We start from the raw sequence: 19,056 nt of genomic DNA, 5'->3' as shown, positions 1-19,056 counted from the left end.
AATGGCTTGAAATGGAAATATCATGTGATCACAGATAGCTTTCATTGAGAATTAGCCGCAAGCAGGCAAGCAGGCAAGCAAGCAAGCAGGCAGACAGGCAGGAAGGCTGGCCTTGGCATAGAGGTGAAAGGGGGTGGCCTACAAATGTGGTCATTCCCGAGTCACCCTCTAATGTGTCATGCTAGTCACCCGGAGATGCTGTCTCATTGTGACCCCACGCCCGCTTTGCAAAAGCGCACAGTAACCAGCATCACCTCACGATAAATCTGATGTGTCGGGTAGCATTTAGACTTTGCCGTCTTGTCCACTTCATGTGAGAATGACCTCTTCATGCTTGTGAAACGTATAAAATGCTCTAATGGCGGGATTATGCTAGCTATGTTCTCCACATCAATCCATTCCCACTTGCTTTTTCTTCAAGCCTTCAGCCATGATCGCCTCCCTCTTTCTCGTCGCCCTCAAATCGCTAGCGCCCAGTGCAGCGCGGCGTGCACGCGACGTGCCCGGTGCATGACGCTGGACCAATCAGAAAGCGCGATTCCCAAAGTTTACCTTATATGGCATGAGCCGGGCCGCGAAGGCGGTATAAAGGCCGCGATCCCAGCGCGAGCTGATTCACTCTGAGCACCGTCACACGCAGCTTGTGCGGGATATCATTTGCCTGAAACATCTCTCCTTAAAGCGAAAACCCCCCCACCTAAAGGTAAAGAAACACAATGTTGTTTTTTCTGTCTATTTACGATGCTATGATTGTCTTTTGTGCCAAATATTTTAAGTCATATAACGAGTTTGACAACTGTTTGGTACCACGAGGCTCTATTGTCTGCACACTATATAACTTAAGGCAGTTAAAAGTTTGGATTATTCAAGCCAATGATTATTGCGTATTTTTCTTAGCTTTTATCTTATTTTAAAAATTTCCAACTGATCTTCAAGGCCAACGGCTAGCTATAGCCGGCCTTGGCTTCGCTGCACTTTTGAATCAGCTTTGTAACCGGCTTATGATGAATGCAACCTTGTGAGTTGCCTTAAGCGGTGGCTTAACGTGTATTTAACGTCGTAACCTTGCAAGTATCCGGTCTGGGTTTTTTCCGGCTTAATGGTTGTCGTCGTGGTTATTAATTGGTGTTGAGGGTGTCTGGACCCCGGCTGCTCCTTTGTGCGCGTTGCAGCGGGGTGTGACCTACTTTAGCATTTTTAGCTTAGCGCGCCGCCATCGTGCTACCTGCCACCGCCCTTTATTCGTCATCAGTTCAAAGAGTTTCGCTTCCTGCTACTTATTGGCAATTTTAATCAATGTCTTTGCATTCACAGAGTTATTTGTGATGCATATTGCTAAAATAAGGTAACATTTAAAGGCAATTATGTTTTAAGGCGTGGCTTTCGGGGAAATGTCATGGTCTTGACTTAAGAGCATGACTCGTCTGCCGGTGCCGTCGGCTACAGTTAGATGGCGTCAACTTCAAAAAAATATTTCCTAATAAGAGTAGCAATGAGTGATAACAGGTTATTGAGTTACTAGCGAACCCCCTCCCCCCCAGAAAGGGGCAACGAGCGAGGGACGACGTAACAATGGATTGAGGGAGTGGTCGCCGCAGTACTAGTTGAGTGATCTCAGTACGCCCTGGCTTTGCGCCATGGCGGCGGTAGCGGCAAAGCAGCTCAAAACCCGAACCATGCCCTTATATGGTAACAAGAGCACACAGCGCCACTTCCTTTTGTCTGGCCACAAGAATTTGACTCGTGCGCTCCCCCTAGTGGCCGTTTGTGTCACGTTCTTACGCAAGCAGGAAGTGGCAGGGGTGACAAATCAGGAAGGATCTCAGGATCTGCTTGGGTGCTAATGGCTTTTTGTTTTTCCCCTTTCTTTGCAGTTCAGCCATGGAAGATGAAATTGCCGCACTGGTTGTTGACAACGGATCCGGAATGTGCAAAGCCGGATTCGCTGGCGATGACGCTCCTCGTGCTGTCTTCCCCTCCATTGTCGGCCGCCCCAGGCATCAGGTGAGCAACACGAATTTGTCTATTTAGATGAAAAATTATCCAACACGTTTATGACTTTGGTAGTAATGGTTGGCTTTTTGTTTTCAGGGAGTCATGGTCGGCATGGGACAGAAGGACAGCTACGTTGGTGACGAGGCCCAGAGCAAGAGGGGTATCCTCACCCTGAAGTACCCCATTGAGCACGGAATTGTGACCAACTGGGATGACATGGAGAAGATCTGGCATCACACCTTCTACAACGAGCTGAGAGTTGCCCCTGAGGAGCACCCCGTCCTGCTCACAGAGGCCCCCCTGAACCCCAAAGCCAACAGGGAGAAGATGACCCAGGTAAGAACGCAAGACACTTTAGGAATTCACATTTCCTCTCCCTCCAATTTGATCTTCATTGGCCTTCCTCCTTCTCTCCAGGATCTTTCTATGAGATGATCTGTCATCAACAGGTCTCTTGACTGTGTGTCTTTAGCTGAACATGTTGTAGCGTGACATGCACAAGTGTGAAGGAATGATCATTTCTGCACCTTGTTTCTACTAACTTGAGTCTGATCCTCACTTTTTATTGCATGTAGAAATGCAGTGGTCACCAAAGGTTAACGAAAGCCTCATGATGAGCGCCATTCTCAACTTGTGCTCTTCTACCCCTGCAGATCATGTTCGAGACCTTCAACACCCCCGCCATGTACGTCGCCATCCAGGCTGTGCTGTCCCTGTACGCTTCCGGTCGTACCACCGGTATCGTCATGGACTCCGGTGATGGTGTGACCCACACGGTGCCCATCTACGAGGGTTACGCCCTGCCCCACGCCATCCTGCGTCTGGACTTGGCTGGCCGCGACCTCACAGACTACCTCATGAAGATCCTGACAGAGCGCGGCTACTCCTTCACCACCACGGCCGAGAGGGAAATCGTGCGTGACATCAAGGAGAAGCTGTGCTACGTCGCCCTGGACTTCGAGCAGGAGATGGGCACTGCCGCCGCCTCCTCCTCCCTGGAGAAGAGCTACGAGCTGCCCGACGGACAGGTCATCACCATCGGCAATGAGAGGTTCCGTTGCCCTGAGGCGCTCTTCCAGCCTTCCTTCCTTGGTATGTTCACAGTCAAAGCCTGACTTGCATCTCGAGTGTTTTTTCCTTGCCTGCTTAAGTAACCATTGCTTGCGCTCTTAGGTATGGAGTCCTGTGGCATCCACGAGACCACCTACAACAGCATCATGAAGTGCGATGTCGATATCCGTAAGGACCTGTACGCCAACACTGTGCTGTCCGGCGGTACCACCATGTACCCCGGCATTGCCGACAGGATGCAGAAGGAGATCACAGCCCTGGCCCCATCCACCATGAAGATCAAGGTGAGGAAATTGCTCTTGTCGTCCAATGCAATTGGAAAATTTGCCAGCAGGCGTAGCTAACGGTCATTTTGCGTCTTCCTCTGTGCAGATCATTGCCCCACCTGAGCGCAAATACTCCGTCTGGATCGGAGGCTCCATCCTGGCCTCTCTGTCCACCTTCCAGCAGATGTGGATCAGCAAGCAGGAGTACGACGAGTCCGGCCCCTCCATCGTCCACCGCAAATGCTTCTAAACAGACTGTTCCTCCTCCCCTCCCCCCCGACCAAATGCCCAACATTTTCAGCTCTGTGCAAAACGACCACAACATTCTCATACATATTCAAGCGCAGAGCCTGTTGACCAATTCACTGGCATGGCTTCTGTTAGTTTTTGGCGCTTGACTCAGGATAAAAAAAAAAAAAAGAAACTGGAACGATGGTGACAGTAATGTGTTTTGGCAAGGTTCAATAAAGCACCCCAGGGTTTCTGCAGTTGCATCTGGGGACTTAAATGTACATGTATTTCTTTGAGTCATTCCAAATGTCTGTTTAACTGCATACGACATGTTTTCAAATGGTAACTGCGTTGTCCAGACACGTATTCGCCTCTGTGAAGGCTGCCCAGTGGGTTGGTGCATACTTAACATGGTGGTAGTATCGCTTGTATGTAAATTATGTCTGGGTTTTTGTACTTTCAGCCTTAAAAATATCTTGGTCCTGTTTTTTTTCTTTTTTTTTTTTTGTTATGCAAAACCCAGTTGTGACCTGTTCTTCCCCCTGTTGGCAGTTTCATCCCCAGGGTGGTGGGGCAAGGGGTCCAGAGGTGGTGGGGTGCCAGACGAATACACTGACTATCCCAATAAAGTGCACATGTGTTCAGACCAGAAATAGCCTTGGTGTTTTCATTCTCATTTTTTTGTGTGCCAAAGTCATGTGAGCATTGGCAGAGCAAATATAATTTGTCAAACACTCATCTTTGCAAATAGGCTAAAATAAAAACCTTATGCCAGTACAGAGTAAAAATATTCTGGAGAAAGCACAACTGGAGGACTACCCCCGAATTATATTCGCTTGAGTAATAAGACTCTCCCTTCATCGTTCACGTAATCATGTAGTTGCATAGTTTGACCACCAGGTAGCGCTATAGATTAAATACCAGCTCAATCGTCTTAAGTACCCTACTGTAAACAACGTGCAATTATAAAAATCGTAAACATATGTCCGTGAATGGTTAAGACTAAAATGCATTCAGGAGAAAATGGCACAAGACGAACGGTGGCAAATGACATTTTACAAAGTAGGATACGATGGATGACCCTCATCGCAATGGCAGCATGTATCCAGCAATAGCTCGAATAACACATTCATCTTATGAAGAACGGTACCGCTGCAGCAGTGGACCTGATGATGAATGATCATCCCAGATGGCTGATGAGGAAACACAAATGGACGTGGACGCGCATTTATATAGCAGATGAATACATAAGCAGAGCTTTGTGTGTTGCTTTTCGGACTTCATCCATGCAAGATGCCGTCTGCGTTCACTTAGCCTGAGTGTGAAGTGGCTTTGACTATTGGAAATGTATTCTATTCCACTGCAGCCCCCACCGCCCTATGATTGTGCTGAGACTGCTTCCCCTCTCATATCCTTTTACTGCCCCGCCAGCAAAACACTCACGAGCGGGGGAACGCTGCTTGCTGGGGCGTGCAGTGCACGCAAATGTTTCTGGTGCGCTCCACCTATTATTAACATTTTTTTTAAGACGGAATGACAATTTGGTGTGGTCGTCGATTTATTTGTTTTAGCTGCAAAATCCATGCAGTACTCACTTCCACCACCAGATGAAGCTAACGCACCACACGGACCGTGTTTGGTCGAAGAAGGCCGAACAATAATGCTGTTGATTTTCCTCAAGTTTGTCTCAAGGCTATATATTCAATGTAGAAAATGCACCCCCGCAGTTAAGTGTTTCTAAATATTAATTCGATTGAATGCTAGCACGCAGATGTGAAGTTGTAGAGCTCCAAGAATAATGAACTTGCTAGCCTTGCTCCACTTATTTGCCCTTGCTCCTCCATTGTATGTGCCTCACCGTTTGCATCCCAATTTTGGAGTTGGTGTGTTTGACCTGCATGTACTTGGGTAGGTTTTTGCTGCACTCTTTCTTCCTTCCACATTCCCAAAACACGCATATTCCTTTCATTGACGATTTGGGCGAAATGAGCGTAAACAGTAGTCTGGCTAATGCAAAGTAGCAGCAGTGGTTTTGTTTGATCGAGTGACCTGTCGGCCGAGCTATGTTAAGTGACCAAAAACAGTCTATTAATCCAACAACACTGCATGGGAGCCAGCACGACTAGAGAATGTTAAATTGGAACAAATAGATTGCTTATGGGCCTTAGTTATTTGGTACTGATGATTCCCGATTGAGTGTCTTGATTATTGCAGCTTTCAAAGCTAAAAGCAGTGAGCTGGAAAGTCTAATATCTATCTGTTGCCTGGCAACAATAAGACAGTAATGGAAGCAGCATGTTGAAGATAATTACAGGAGCAATGAGGATTGCGCTAATAGAAGAAACAAGAGCAAACCTAATGGGAAATTCTGAGCAAATAAAAGAAAATGGAAAGAATATCAGGAAGTACAGCTTTTGGCACTTTTGACTACTGTACCGCTCCGCACCGCACCACACCGCAGTATGACATGTGTTGCATATTGCGGTTTGCCCATTGTCGCTTTTTGAGGAAGCCCCTGTGCTTTCTCAGAGCTGTGACAGTGCACAAAGTGCACACAAGACCTGACATGCAACTGTCAATTTTCTACACTTGATACGAATGAAGTATCGCTATGTATTTTTGTAACATGACTACTCAGTGCGACCGTGTGTGTGTGTGTGTGTGTGTGTGTTCGTTCTCCAGCACCACCGCACCCACCTCCAGTAAAAGCCTGCAAGGCACCATCTGGTGATTGACAGCTACCCCATGAGACCAGTATATGAATGTTGAATTGCTTCATATGGGGGGTTGGTGTCACTCTTGCAGGGTCGTGTTTATTCAATTCATGTGTTTTGTGTCTTTCAGCCCATTTCGAAACCAAAACGCCGTGCTACAATTAAGCCTTCTTCAGATTAGTCGTGCTGCAATGCAGTGGTACTTGCTTCAATAACAATAACGGGACGGACTGGAGCATGAGATGGTGAAGGAAGGAAGGAAGGAAGGAGTTGGCCCCGTGGGCATGCAAGTAAGTGTGTGAGCAGAATGGGTGGGGTCACATGTAAGATGTGTTATTTATTACTGCTCTCGTGCTTGTAAAAAAAAAAAAGAGGTGCAAATGTGTCTCCTCTAGCTTTATTATGAACTACGGGGTGGGTGCTTATGCAGGGGACACATCTTCCTGTATTTATTTATTTACACGTCCTTTCCAGAGAGCAGTGACCCCCCCCCGCCCCCCCCAACCGAATGAATCAATGCTGCCTCTGTGCTCTGTCCCCTGTGGCTTCATGCAGCCACATGCCCAATCAGATATTCTTGTCACCAACTCTAATCATTTACCATGTATTGACCAACACCTCCCCCCCAACAATATTATTCTGAGAGGGGGTTTCATTGCGGTGTTACTTTTACAAGTGCGCTTATGCTGCTTGTGACTTTTACTTACTGACATTAAAAAGCATTTGTGGCTATCGATTATGATTAATACTCGAGAAGGATTTGTGTAAGGGGTGTGAAACAAGAAAAAAAAATGCAGAAAAGAGGAAGGCTATCATATGTTCCACTGTATAACCTTGAGTGTAATCTTTGAGCCTGACATCATATTACAAAAGTGACGTTTTGGATTCCTTTGCATGCTTGCTGTGAGAAGGTTACACAATCGTTGCGATTCGACACTGCAGATGGCATTCATGTGTTCCCAAGAGTCAATGCCTGTCACAACGCGTGTTGTAAATATGATGAATCATGTATAAAGCGTCGGTTCTGCATGAATGAGTTGCATAAAGCTGCACCCACCTCCAAAGTGGAGATAAGACCCCCCACCGTCGCTGCAATATTTGACAAGAAAACAAGGAGAAGATGAAACCTGCCAAATGTTTGAGGGGTGAAGAGAGCAACAATGGGACCCTAATCTGCACCCATTGTCTGGATTCTCGGCTGGAGGGAGCAGAACAAAAGGCCCCCTCGGAGGGCTCAGCGCAGGACATCGCCACCCATCTGATCCCAGCCTCCCCGGTTCCTGCATGTTGACGGTGAGAGTCGCCGCCGCCACCGCGAGGGCTCCGCTTGATCAGCCTCATCCAGGATAGGTTGTCCTTTTTTGGCGACTAGGCGTGATCTCATCGTATGTCATTTGCGTTGTTTATCCCTCCGTTTATTGGCGAACCAGGATGCGATTCTCTCTTCGTGGACTCGCAGCAGCATCCCGCTACCGGAGGGAGGATCGCCTTGAAACCGACACTGCCAAGAGAGGAGGGGTTGGTTGGAGGAGTCGGCAAGGGAGGAGTGACATGGGGAGCTTGAAACCGTGTCGGATTTTTTAATCAACATTTGTTGGAACTGCATTACGCGAGCACTCGCGGAGCTTCAGTGGCAGTGGAAAGATGGAGAGGGTGGGGAGCGCAGTGAGAAGTTTCGGGATTCGCTTGTGCATAAGCAAAAATAAAACAAGGACATTTTCCACCTCTCTGGGTGCAAATTGGAGGAAGCACTGACTGCGCAAAAGCGACATACGGCGCTGCATCACCTTCCATTTGCATGTAAAAGCTGAAAAGCAGTTTGAAAACGCAAGTTAATGTATTGCAGATGCTGTAAATGACAATCAAAGCACTGCAGCAGCGTTTTGACCCTTTCCCTTCTGCATTCGAATCAGCGTGGAAATAGTGAGCGTGGGGGTCGTCTTGCAACCCCACCACCAGCAGCAACAACAATCATCCCAGCACCCCTCAAATTTGATCGCGTGGTACAGAAGAGAGTGGAGAGAGGGGACCTTGAAACGGCGGTGCCTTTCTCGCTCCATAATTTGTTTTATAGTGCTGCTAAGGGGACAGTGTTTGGCATGAGACGGACGTGAAGCGTAGCCAATCACAGAGGAGCTCTCGCCAACCAATGGGCGGGGATTGTTCGGAGGGCGGGGCTTGCGAACAGGGCGGGGCTTGTAAAACAATGCTATGTTTCATTGCTGAGCAGTAAACGGACGAGACGGGGGCTCCTCTCTCTTCTCTTCTCTTCCCCCACTTATCCCCCAGTTCACCTTCGAGTGAGCCTGGAATGGACTACAGCAGTTCTCCAAGCAACTTGGACGCACTTTGCGAGACTGATTGGCATTTTTAAATCGTGTTCTCGCTTCCTTAGCACCCCTCCCTTTTCAAGTAAGCGCTTTGACTTTATTTTCATACTTTTCGGATTGCCTTCCAGAAGAATGTTGCGATTTTGTCGCCTTTTCTTACAAGTTGCGTTGTTTTTGGCCGTGCGCTCAGGGTCTTGGTGGAGTGAAAACATGACTTTTTAAAAACACCCACCCCCCCCATGCCGGAGAAAGTTTAGCCAGCCGTTAACGGAATGGTTGCAAACTTTGAAACGTGGCTCTTAATGTCGTGTTTCTCCGCCACTGAAGCACGCAGATCACAGCCTCAAATATTGTCTTAACTCCACATATGGCTTGGTTAATATTGCTAAGTAAACGTGTTTGCGGTGTTGCGTTAAAAACACACACAAGTGAGTGTTGTCGAGCGAGCCGTGCGTAAGAGATCCTTGCCCGCCCGCCTGCATATCACGAGTCATTGCTGTAATGTTTGCTTGCAGCAATTTGAAGGTTAAGTCCACTTTCGATCTGTTTTCTCCTTGTAAACATTACATCATGCCGAATCACAATTATGTTTAGGAGTGATTTCACTTCATTCGGTTTTGTATAGTGGCCCCATTCATAATTTGAATAATTCATAAAGTCGCAATTACTCGCTGTTTTCATTTAAAGTTAACGTGTCTATTTTCTATTTGTAGCGTAAAAGACACGATATGTACGTGCAGGAGGCGGGCAGGCAGGCAGGCAGGCAGCCACAATCATTTATTTTACCTTTATTTTAAGACGCCCTGTTCGCTCCCAGAAAACTCTTTTATAAAGTAGGTCACACTCGTGTAAAAATATTGACCCACACAATATACAGTAAGTATAGACAGACGGCGTCGTTTGATTGTGTAGATGTGAAATTTTAGTCCGTCTTTAAAATAGCACAGATACCCGATTGCTTGCCCCCGTACTAAAAATGTGTGCAACAGAATGGCGCTGACTAACGACGGATCTACAACTTTATTTTTAAAAACGTTTAAAATACGTTCGGAATGGGCATTTGCTGTACATTTACGGTACATTTGGTTTGCGCAGTGACTGCAACCTAAAGTATTTCAAAATGGTTAAATAGTGAAGCTGAAAATTCATTGAAATATGAACATATGGGTTATCATGCAATAATCGCCGAGTATGTTCATGGCGGCGCGAATCCACTGGACCGATACTCGCTGTTCGTGTTTCCCCGGAACGTGAAGCCCTGTAGCGGCTGACTGCTCTCTGCGCATCGGGGGGGCGGAGCGCCTCTTTTACGCTTAAACATTTAACCACAACGCTGTCGATTTTGGTACAATCGCTATGAAATGATTGACCTAGGAGTTAGAATCGTATACTAGTGATAACGAACCAACAGTCCGTTTTAAGTCTTTTTTTTCCCCCCTCTCCCTTCCCGAACTGCGTCATTGCACAAATGCGCCGCTTGGCCGCTGAAATGCTGAAAAATACACATAAACGAATCCTTCTATTTTATAAATCGTAGATTTATAGCGAGAGGTCATATTTTAAATCAACTGATTGTTTTGTTTCGTTTCACAGGTCTGCAGAATGGCGGAAAATGAGTCCGAATCTCCCGGACCACTAAAGACATTATTAATATTATTATCATTATTATAGCCCAAAGTGGCTTTTTTCGGAAAAGGTCGCCTATCCGAAAGGACAATTTCTTATCCTAACTTTCCCTGTTGTGGATAATGGATGGCAGAGATTTTGGAGCTCCCCGATCCGTCCACGTACCTCCCCCGCTGTTGGCCGGGCTCGCCGTGGAGCCTCACCGACTCGGGGCTGCCGGAGCAGGCGGGAGGATCCCTCCTTCCCCCGGCCACTTGGCCGCCACTCACCCGCCGCCTCTCCACTCCGGAAAATTCTTACCATCGGCTATTAACCTGCACGGACACCACAGTGAGTAAATCATTTTGCACTACTTTAATGCCATTACGACTTGCATAAAATATCACCCCCCCGCCCCGCTAAGGATTAACTATTAACTTTAAATGGGGACTGTTGTGTCACTTGGCATGCATGTTCATCACCGGATGATGTTAAATGTGGGAAATTAAAGCAGATATGGACTTGTTTTATGGTGGCAGTGACTGTAAAAAAAAAAAAAAAAAAGATAATAATAAAAAGAGGTCGAGGCGAGTTTGAGATAAAGTAAGTCATAGCGTGAAGGATTCCCACGCTTTAGATGGGCAACACATGAGTGGAAAAGTACTTGGCCCAAACAGGAGCACAGCAGTGGGCAGGCCAGAGTCGAGCGCTCTTGGATCGCATGCGGACCGTTAAACCGCCATTCATATTCCAAACGTTGCTTGTGCGTGTTGTCAGAATCCGACTGCTCGACGTGTGATGTTGCAGCAACGTGATACTTCTCCTCCGAGTGACTGCTGGCTGGCTGGCTGGCTGGCTGGCTGGCTGGCTGGCTGGCTGGATTGTATTGCGCTGTTTATGATAGTGACAATGCAACCGCACGCTTCTCTGGGAACGTTCTGCCACTGGCTCTTCGTTTTCATTTTTCTTGATTTGTGTGTTGAGAAATGTACACGGAAGGGGTGAGCCCGATGCTCTGGGGCGCTTTGTGGATAAAGGGACTTTGCTGTAAATCAACCTTGAGGTATTGGAGCTGATTAGTGAGTGTTTTTGCATTACCTGACCAGTCAGTAGATCAAGCGCAGTGTTTGTTATTCCCCTCTGAGCCAGTGAATTAGCTTGTCGTTGCACTGCCGTGTCACGCCTGCTCCGCTTATTAGTAATGGAAGTTTTGTATATATGTGTGTTGCCTTGTGGTCAAGCAGGGGAGGGAGCGTCAGGAACCTAAACACATGTTGGAAGGAGGAACGGTTACAGCTGTGGGTGTGTGTGTGTTGTTGTTTTTTTGGGGGGGGGGAGTGGAAAGTCTGACAAATACTGTCATCGTGTTACATCCCCCCTGAAGTCGTGTAGCTGCAGATAGATCTACAATTACAGTTTCTCTGGTTTCTGTTCAAGGGTAAACCCCAAGAGATGCTAATGTTTCACATGAGCGCCATTCTTCAATCGGATTGTCGTCCAACGCGCTTTGTGTCACCTGGGGTGGAGAGGACCATGACGCTTGCGAGATAAACGCAGTCCACGTTTATTCTGGTTTCTTTCAATTTGGAAGAAGTGAAACCAGTCATATTATTTGGATTATTATTATTGCTAGGGATAGGCTAGTACCGATAGCAGGTATCGGAATCAGGGTATCTGTACTTGCAACAGCAGTCGATACCGGTATCGGCCGACCTCTTGTTGTCGTTTTACAATCAGGAACTTGAAATTCCAAATGAGACAAATAGAAAATTGCTATATATACGTACATTTTATGTATCTAGTGGTATCGGTACTTGGTATTGGTGACGACTAAAGGGTTGAGTCCAGGTACTAAAAAAAGTGGCGACAAACACTCGAAATTATTATTAATTATGAATAAAAATACACAACATTTGAAAGGATTTGACTACTTTTGCTGATGTTTTTTGGGCCACGGTATTGTTCAGTACTGGTATGTAGTTATTGGTGCCCACGCAGTGACCCTTTCACTTGCTAACTCTTCCCTTCCACACACTCACTCACTCACTCACTCACTCAGCAGCCCACACAGCACAGCACAGCACAGCACAGCACAGCACAGCACCATATGAAACAGGTCGTTTGGCTTTATGGCTTCTCTTCAATATCAAATCCCTACAGATTACATCAAGCAAACAGGACTGAGATACCAGTCCCGGCCGGGCTTGCCATCATAAAACCCCCAGCTCCGCGACATGACAGTTATTTGGTAATTGCAAATGGTAGCAATGTTCCACTTTTAATTACTGCAAACGGCTTGAACTCAAGCACCCAGTGAGTAATCAAATGAGCAAAGCTGGGGCTTTTGTTATATGAAATTGAAGATGTTTTTTTTTTATTATTCGGGCACCGCTCTGAAGCGGATTGGACTATCACAAAAGTCTGCCTTAACGTCATTTTACATCTGACATTTAAAAAAAAAAATTCCATGTCACTCGTTGGACTTTGGGAGGGGGGGGTGCGAAGTCATTCAGAGGTGGTACCAGAGCTGGTCCACCACCTCCGTACACTGCAGAGCCAAGAACCATGTGTTAAGTTTAACACCTGACATTCACTTCTCCCTCCCTGCTATGTTGAAAGCAATTGTTAGTGTACCACAAGTTTTTTTTTTTTTTTTTTTTTAATATAAACCAGATGCCGGCGCCGACATCATCCTGCGTCTAATTATCCCATTTGTGGCTTGATATGTGGCCGTATGAAAGCGCACGCAGTTGTGGTGATCTTTCGTGTCGCTGGGTTCCGTGCAGAAGACCCTGGACAAATAAAAACATATTTTTGGGGTATGTTGGTGTCAAAAAGGCTTTCAATTCTCGGCATCTAAATGTTTGACATCTATAACCGTCAATGGCACTGAATGCGTGAATAATAGTACATCAAGAAATACACCGGTGCTTTTCAACTGTAAACAATTAGCTATTCCCCCCCCCCCCCCCCCCCCACTGCATAAAGTGATGCGTTTCTAGTCGCTATTTGTGGCTATCCATTTTTCTCTGTCAAGCGGAGGTCTGCAGAATCCCTCGGTCACCAGATTGAGGCCATCTGTCCCGTTACCTCCCTTGTGCAGCAGATGTAGGACCTACAAAAATGTAACTACACTGATGAATGAGACAAGACGAGAAATTTCTCTCTCTCTCTCTCTCTCTCTCTCTCTCTCTCCTGGAGGCATTTGAAGGCTATTTTCTAAAGCGTGCACACAATCAAGACCGTGTTGAGTGGCGTCTCCCCATATTCAATGCTCACTTGCATTTCCCAGAAAGCATGATGTGTTTTTCCGCCCCAACAACTGCCGTAGACACCAACCACATCTGCTCTGAGCGTTTGATTGTTATGGGGCTAAATCCCAGATGCAAACCTGGTGTCAGCTGACTCGCTGTAAAACAATAGACGATTATTTTCAAGCACGTGATTAGGAGGGGACGAGGAGCGTTGAAGTCAAGGCTTGAAAACAAACTGAAGAAGGCTCAATTGGATTTCGCCAAGGTGGGATTTTTTTTTTTTTAACAGGGATAAGATCTGAGATGTGTTTATGTGAGAAGAAATGTCCTGTGTGTGTGGGAATAGGAGCATGTGATTGTGCTTTTTGCTGCTCGGGCCAGGGGTTTCCCCCCCCCGGGACTCGCTGCATAGAGATTCATCCTAACCACAACACACTCGTATAGCGTCGGATGAATGTGGTAGCCCTTCAAATGTTCTTTCTGACGCACGCACACACGCACGTGCACATATGCACATAAGCGAGGGACTGGAGTGCAAGTCTAATTCACGCAGCTTGTAGGGCAGGACCGTGTTGTCTCAGCCAATAGCAATTTGTCTTCGGCGGCGCTGCTCGGATAGCGTCTGTTTACGTTAATATTAATGTAGTGAGCGTGTGTGTTTAGACGTGAGCAAGGCACAGTCCTCTCGGTGAGAAGACGGAGGACACGCCCCCCACCCCCCCCCTCAGATAAATTGAATCTTTCAGGAAAGAAAACAGGCTCTTTAAGGGAAAGCATAAGGCACTGCTGCCCTGCTACAATAAACCTGTCAGAGGTAGACAAACGGCACACAAGCATACCTCGGCACACACAGCTGTCAAACATGAGACGGATAGACCCGCATGTGTGTGTGCGTGCGTGCGTGCGTGTGTGGCGACATGCCGTAGCATGTTGAAATACCCAGTGCATTAGCTAACTGGTCCACCCTGCCAAAAACGTTCCGTTGCCCTCCATTGAAAGACACAAAAGGTCACACGGTGTCTCGTCTTTATGCTCGCCTGGTGAGTCTCGGCATGCACGGCCTCTTACAAAAGGTTACAGATTTGGGACAAAAGAGCCACGAATTAGACTCTTGTGTAGTGTTGCGAAAGTGTCACGGAGCGGGAAAAGTGTTATTGCGCCGAGCCGAGCCGTCCTTTGTTTATTCAACAATTGTCTGTCATCTTGGCACTTGACGCTCTTTCTATTGTATGTCAACTGTAAAAGCAAATTCCACACTTGTTTGACACTTGCGTTTGTGTCACTTCCTATCTATGGCTGCAAACACGCCGCTCCAAGCCGGAAGGTTCATTCGTACCTCCTCCGAGTGCAAAACATTTGTTGTGTTTGTCATCGTTTTATGGTAGGACATTTGGTAACAACAACAAAAAAGTTTCTTTTTTACGGTCAGCAGTGGCAGTGTGGTGCTGTCGGAGACTGGAAGCAGATCACACTTTTATGGTTCGTTTTTTTCTTGTGGGAAATAAAAACCAGAAATCTATTTGCCTCTCTGCAACTACTGATGGATAACAGATGGTGCGTGAGTGTGTGTGTAGGACCTTTCAGATTCTTTCTTTTGCTTTTAGTTTTATCTTGCGTCTGTACCTGCTCCAATATTATTTTTAATGATTGATTTTTCATTGATCTTTGTTTTGCTCATGAATCTGAGTAAGTCCAATTCAGTGATTCCACCGTTGGCAGCGGCAGCATCATTCCTCAAATTGATTTCCGACAGACCTTTTATATGGAGGATCTGAATATGGCGGCATCATGAGAAGATGCCTGCAGTCAAAGCTTTTGTTTCCTGGCAACTCGCTCGGACCAATATGGCAAATTTTGCGGAGTGGGAGTTGTTTCTGCGGATGTGTGTGAGAGCCATAAAGGAAAGAAAAGCTTGCAAGATGGATGTCCCCAGGCCCAACACATTACACGGGATGTGTCACAAAAGTCAGGTGTGGGAAAAATATACTATCTTACTACTACTTTGGTTAGTGCGCGAGAAGAGGTGAGAGTCACGGCATGATGACTCGTTGGCTGCGTCACCATGACAACGCACTTGCTCACGTTGCCTAGAGCACCTGACAATTCCTGGTTGAGAAGAACATTGCCACGCTGGAGCAACCAGCTTAGGTCAGCAAATAAACATGACATTTTTATGCGCATTGTTTTGCTAATCCTATTTTGGCTCGTAATGCCTGTACCGGCCAGGTAATTTGTGTGCAAAAAAAAGATAACATTTATTGCCTTTTCATTCATTCCCATGGGGGAATGATTTTGAAATGGAACCAACTCGGGGCACCTTGACAAAATCCGCATACTACTCCACGTGAGCGCACAGTACATGTTGGTGATTAATTGGAAAAAATGTATTTATTGATTTGGAAATCCATCTGCGTGCTGACACGCTGCAGTTTTAATGTACTTATGTAGATGCAGAAAAAAAAAAAACCTCTCCTTGGCGTGTGTCTGGATTCCCATAGGACTCATACGCACACTCGTACACACACGAACACACGTCTCCCCCACCCTTTCCCCGACACACATGGCTAGTTTTATCAGGGTAATGGCTGTGCACTGCTTTTGGTTAATGGCCTGGGCGGGCCAGCGGTGGGACACTTGGGTCGAACGCAAAAACCTTTTTTCGAGCTCTTGAGATTTGCCGTCGGAGGAAGCGGCAGTAGTTCAAAGGTTCAAAGTTTGCTAATGCTCTGATAGTGCTCGGCTGAGCCTGCTCAAAAATAGCCCGATAAAAGTATCAATGCTGAGTCAAGGATATTTTTTTCTTCTAGAGAGTAGGTTTTTTTTTTGTATCCTGCATGTGTTCATAATGGAGTTTGTGTGAGATAAATAGACGCAGTGGACATCATCGTGGTCCCACTGATGCCTGTTTGTCGTGGTAATCAAGTTAGGAATGATGTCTGCTGAATCCTAATAAAAGCACGTCGACTGGCGCTTTGTTTGTATTTAGAATCCGGGACCGCATTGCCAGCGTCATCAAACTTTTTTTTGTTTTACATTGAAAATAAGTTGAGTCGAAATGAACATGTTCTCGAGCTTGACTTTGAATGACCGCTGGAATTTAGCATCATTTTCGGGTGTGAGAAGCCAAAATGGTTGTCACACCTCAAATGATGCACTCCAAATGTTGAAATGCAAATCCATGCGACATAGTTTGGCTCAGCTCTGCTCAAGGTGCCCTTGTGTAAAAAAAAAAGAAATAATAATTCTCCTACATTTCCTACCAATAAAGCTGTCATTCCTTTTTTACATCCAATCTTTGTAATCTTTTGCACGGTTAAAAACTCTGCAGGGTTTCAGAGACTAGGTGTTATTGTATGATATTGATTAGTGGTTGTGGTGGTTACCATGGTGACTGACAATTTTGATTTTTTTTCCCCCCCACCAGGTGATGCCTTCCCAACGGGATCCAATCCCTTCCTGGCTGGTTATCCATGCCCCTCCCCCCTGAGCGCCGACCCCGCGTACCGATCGGCCAATCCCGGCGCTTTGCCCATGGCTCAGCTCTGGGCATCACACGCTCATGAAGGTAAATAAATACACACCACGCCAGTCCATCAATGGGCACCGTAAAAGACTCAGCGGTGCCGAGAGAGCGCTGTCACTTTTGCCCCCCCCAGAGGCCCGTTCTTCTTCTTCTTCTTCTTCTTCTTCTTCTTCCTCGTGGGCTTATTTGTCTTTCTCTGTCCTAAATGTGTCTCACTTCTTCTTTCCTCCAGTCAGCCAGTCTCACTTTCACCTGCTGCCACGTTGGCTCGCTCGAATGCATGATCTTCTTTTGTTCTTTTTTTAAAAGCCTCCTGCCCAACATGCTCTCCCGCCCCACTTTCTCTCTGTCTCTCTCTCTCTTTCTCCCTGACCTATCTTTTCAAGGCACACGTACACGTACGTATGGATGTATGAGTGTCTTTGTCCTCCGTCCTCTCCTTCTTAACTCGACTAAGTGATTGAATGCCTGCGCCCTCTTTTACGTGTTAGCGGGTATCGAGTGAGGCACATCTCGCAAAGTAGAGGAAGGACAAATAGATCTCATTTGGGATTTAAGTCGAACCCAAAAAAAAAAAATGGATTGCATGGTGTACCTGACAGAGATGTTCCATCCATTTCAAGCCCATTTGGTGGTGTGAAGGCAGGTCATCGCTGTCATGCCAGTAAGATGATGATGAATTACCTAAGAGCAGCAAAATGGAGATAAACCCTAGCTGACCTAACTAATATCAGGAGATGATGGGATGGATGGATGGAAGGAAATGTGACTTGGTGTAAAATCTAATCTGAACTAAAGCACCGTGATGGGTTTTTCTTTCGCTAAACCTCAGCCATAGACACAGCGGATATATAAATACAACCGTTCATGGCTCCAGGGCGCCTGCTTGTAGTAGCAGCTGAAGGTAAAAAAAACTGGGCAGCAGATTTTTGGATGTGCTTTGGACACACCCACGCACCCACGCGTGAACGCTGCGAGAGATCAACGTTGGATGTTTAAAGGGAGCTTCATCGCTACGCTGCAGTCGTTTGCCCTCTCGCTCGTTTATATTTCCAGCTCGCTGTGCAACCGCTCGCTCGCTCGCTCGCCCGCCCGCCCGCCTCTCAGTTTCTTCGTCTCACAAGGCAGACGGATTCAGATGCCAGTTGTTGCACGCTCGGATGGATGTGCCTTTTTTTTTTATGGTAGCAAGACCGCTTGCGAGAATGGAAATAAAGGGCAGAGCCTTTTTTTGCCTTCTCTAGCTTAAGAAGTGGTTTCTGAGAGCAGCAGCTGGTTCCGGGGGCGACCCATTGCTGACTGAGTGCAGGTGGGGTGGGGTGCAAAGTCTGACATGAAGTCTGCCAGATCTAGTCATGCTCAAATAGCTAGCGCAGATAAGCGCTCAGACTATGACCCAATTTTCTTTATTTTCTTTCTGCGCACAACTTGACTGGATGTGAAGCCAACAAAAAAAAATAGTCACAATATTGCCTCTTTGGCTGAGCTAAAATGGGAATTTTCAAGCAGCCTTATAGGATGGATCCCATCATTAGGTTCATGACATGTTTATGAAAGCGCCATGCTTAATGTTCTGTATTCAGGCCAAGTTTCTTAAGTGGTTCTAAGCGCACGCACATTTTCTTAAGGGGAAGCCAAGCCACAACTATTTCTTTTAATTTGTAGTTTCTCCTTTGGGCACTGAAATATTAAACGGCGGGTCAGAAACGTATGAAGTATATATGCCTGGTCAGTCGTTTGACAATAACGGAAGCCTTTTACTGCACTTGCGAAAGAACCTGTCATAATAATTCATATCTTGGATGACATGGAGCATGTGGTATCTTCTAGTAAAGCTTGGTGATTATTATTTACAATGATTATTCCTTGCAATGATGTGTTGTGTCTCTAGGCTACCCTCTGCCTGGCAGCCTGTACTCGAGTCCCTACCTATCACTGGGGCACTTGGAGCCACCTTCAATCTCCCAAAATCACCTCTATGACTCCCATAAAGGTCAGTCACCGGCTTCGTTTTTCTTTTGCTACCGTGGATGCATGGGATTTGTCGAAAAAGGCTATTTGAGGTTG

At 46.4% G+C, this 19,056-nt stretch overlaps 2 protein-coding genes and 1 long non-coding RNA gene across 7 annotated transcripts in view; all 3 read left to right on the top strand.

Moving 5' to 3' along the window:
* The first annotated feature begins 539 nt into the window (after positions 1-539).
* Positions 540-4,216, top strand: actb2 (actin, beta 2). The gene is made up of 6 exons (XM_088356821.1): positions 540-703; positions 1,875-2,004; positions 2,092-2,331; positions 2,649-3,087; positions 3,169-3,350; positions 3,439-4,216. Exons 2-6 carry the CDS (start codon positions 1,882-1,884, stop codon positions 3,580-3,582), a joined length of 1,128 nt encoding a protein of 375 aa, XP_088212947.1. The 5' UTR covers positions 540-703; positions 1,875-1,881; the 3' UTR covers positions 3,583-4,216.
* Positions 4,217-5,036: 820 nt separating this feature from the next.
* Positions 5,037-8,415, top strand: LOC148384574 (uncharacterized). Of its 3 annotated transcripts, none has more exons than XR_015853564.1 (4): positions 5,037-5,471; positions 6,246-6,290; positions 6,408-7,570; positions 7,708-8,415. It is a non-coding gene; the product is annotated as an uncharacterized LOC148384574 (long non-coding RNA). The 3 variants fall into 3 exon arrangements; XR_015853562.1 differs by having other exon boundaries at positions 6,246-6,317; XR_015853563.1 differs by lacking the exon at positions 6,246-6,290.
* Positions 8,416-8,485: 70 nt separating this feature from the next.
* The window catches only part of tnrc18 (trinucleotide repeat containing 18), a 30,966-nt gene continuing 20,395 nt past the window's right edge, over positions 8,486-19,056 (top strand). For 2 of the 3 annotated variants that reach the window (XM_088358861.1, XM_088358859.1), the window contains exons 1-4: positions 8,486-8,689; positions 10,201-10,563; positions 16,891-17,031; positions 18,881-18,982. In XM_088358861.1, the coding sequence (XP_088214987.1) occupies positions 10,356-10,563; positions 16,891-17,031; positions 18,881-18,982 (451 nt within the window). In that variant the 5' untranslated portion in view covers positions 8,486-8,689; positions 10,201-10,355. The remainder of the gene's footprint in view (positions 8,690-10,200; positions 10,564-16,890; positions 17,032-18,880; positions 18,983-19,056) is intronic. The other variant, XM_088358860.1, reaches the window with a different exon arrangement.

Source organism: Syngnathus floridae, chromosome 17, assembly GCF_059516105.1.
Source record: "Syngnathus floridae isolate MCC-2025c chromosome 17, RoL_Sflo_1.0, whole genome shotgun sequence".
Taxonomy (NCBI): Eukaryota; Metazoa; Chordata; class Actinopteri; order Syngnathiformes; family Syngnathidae; genus Syngnathus; species Syngnathus floridae.
This window is presented reverse-complemented; position numbering and strand designations above follow the sequence as displayed.

What these genes read in the sequence shown, in the direction of transcription:
- actb2 (XM_088356821.1), top strand. Translation starts at nt 1,882, where the DNA reads ATGGAAGATGAAATTGCCGCACTGGTTGTTGACAACGGATCCGGAATG. An exon ending in ACAGGGAGAAGATGACCCAG is followed by an intron (nt 2,332 to 2,648) that starts GTAAGAACGCAA and finishes CTACCCCTGCAG; the next exon opens with ATCATGTTCGAGACCTTCAA. An exon ending in CTTCCAGCCTTCCTTCCTTG is followed by an intron (nt 3,088 to 3,168) that starts GTATGTTCACAG and finishes TTGCGCTCTTAG; the next exon opens with GTATGGAGTCCTGTGGCATC.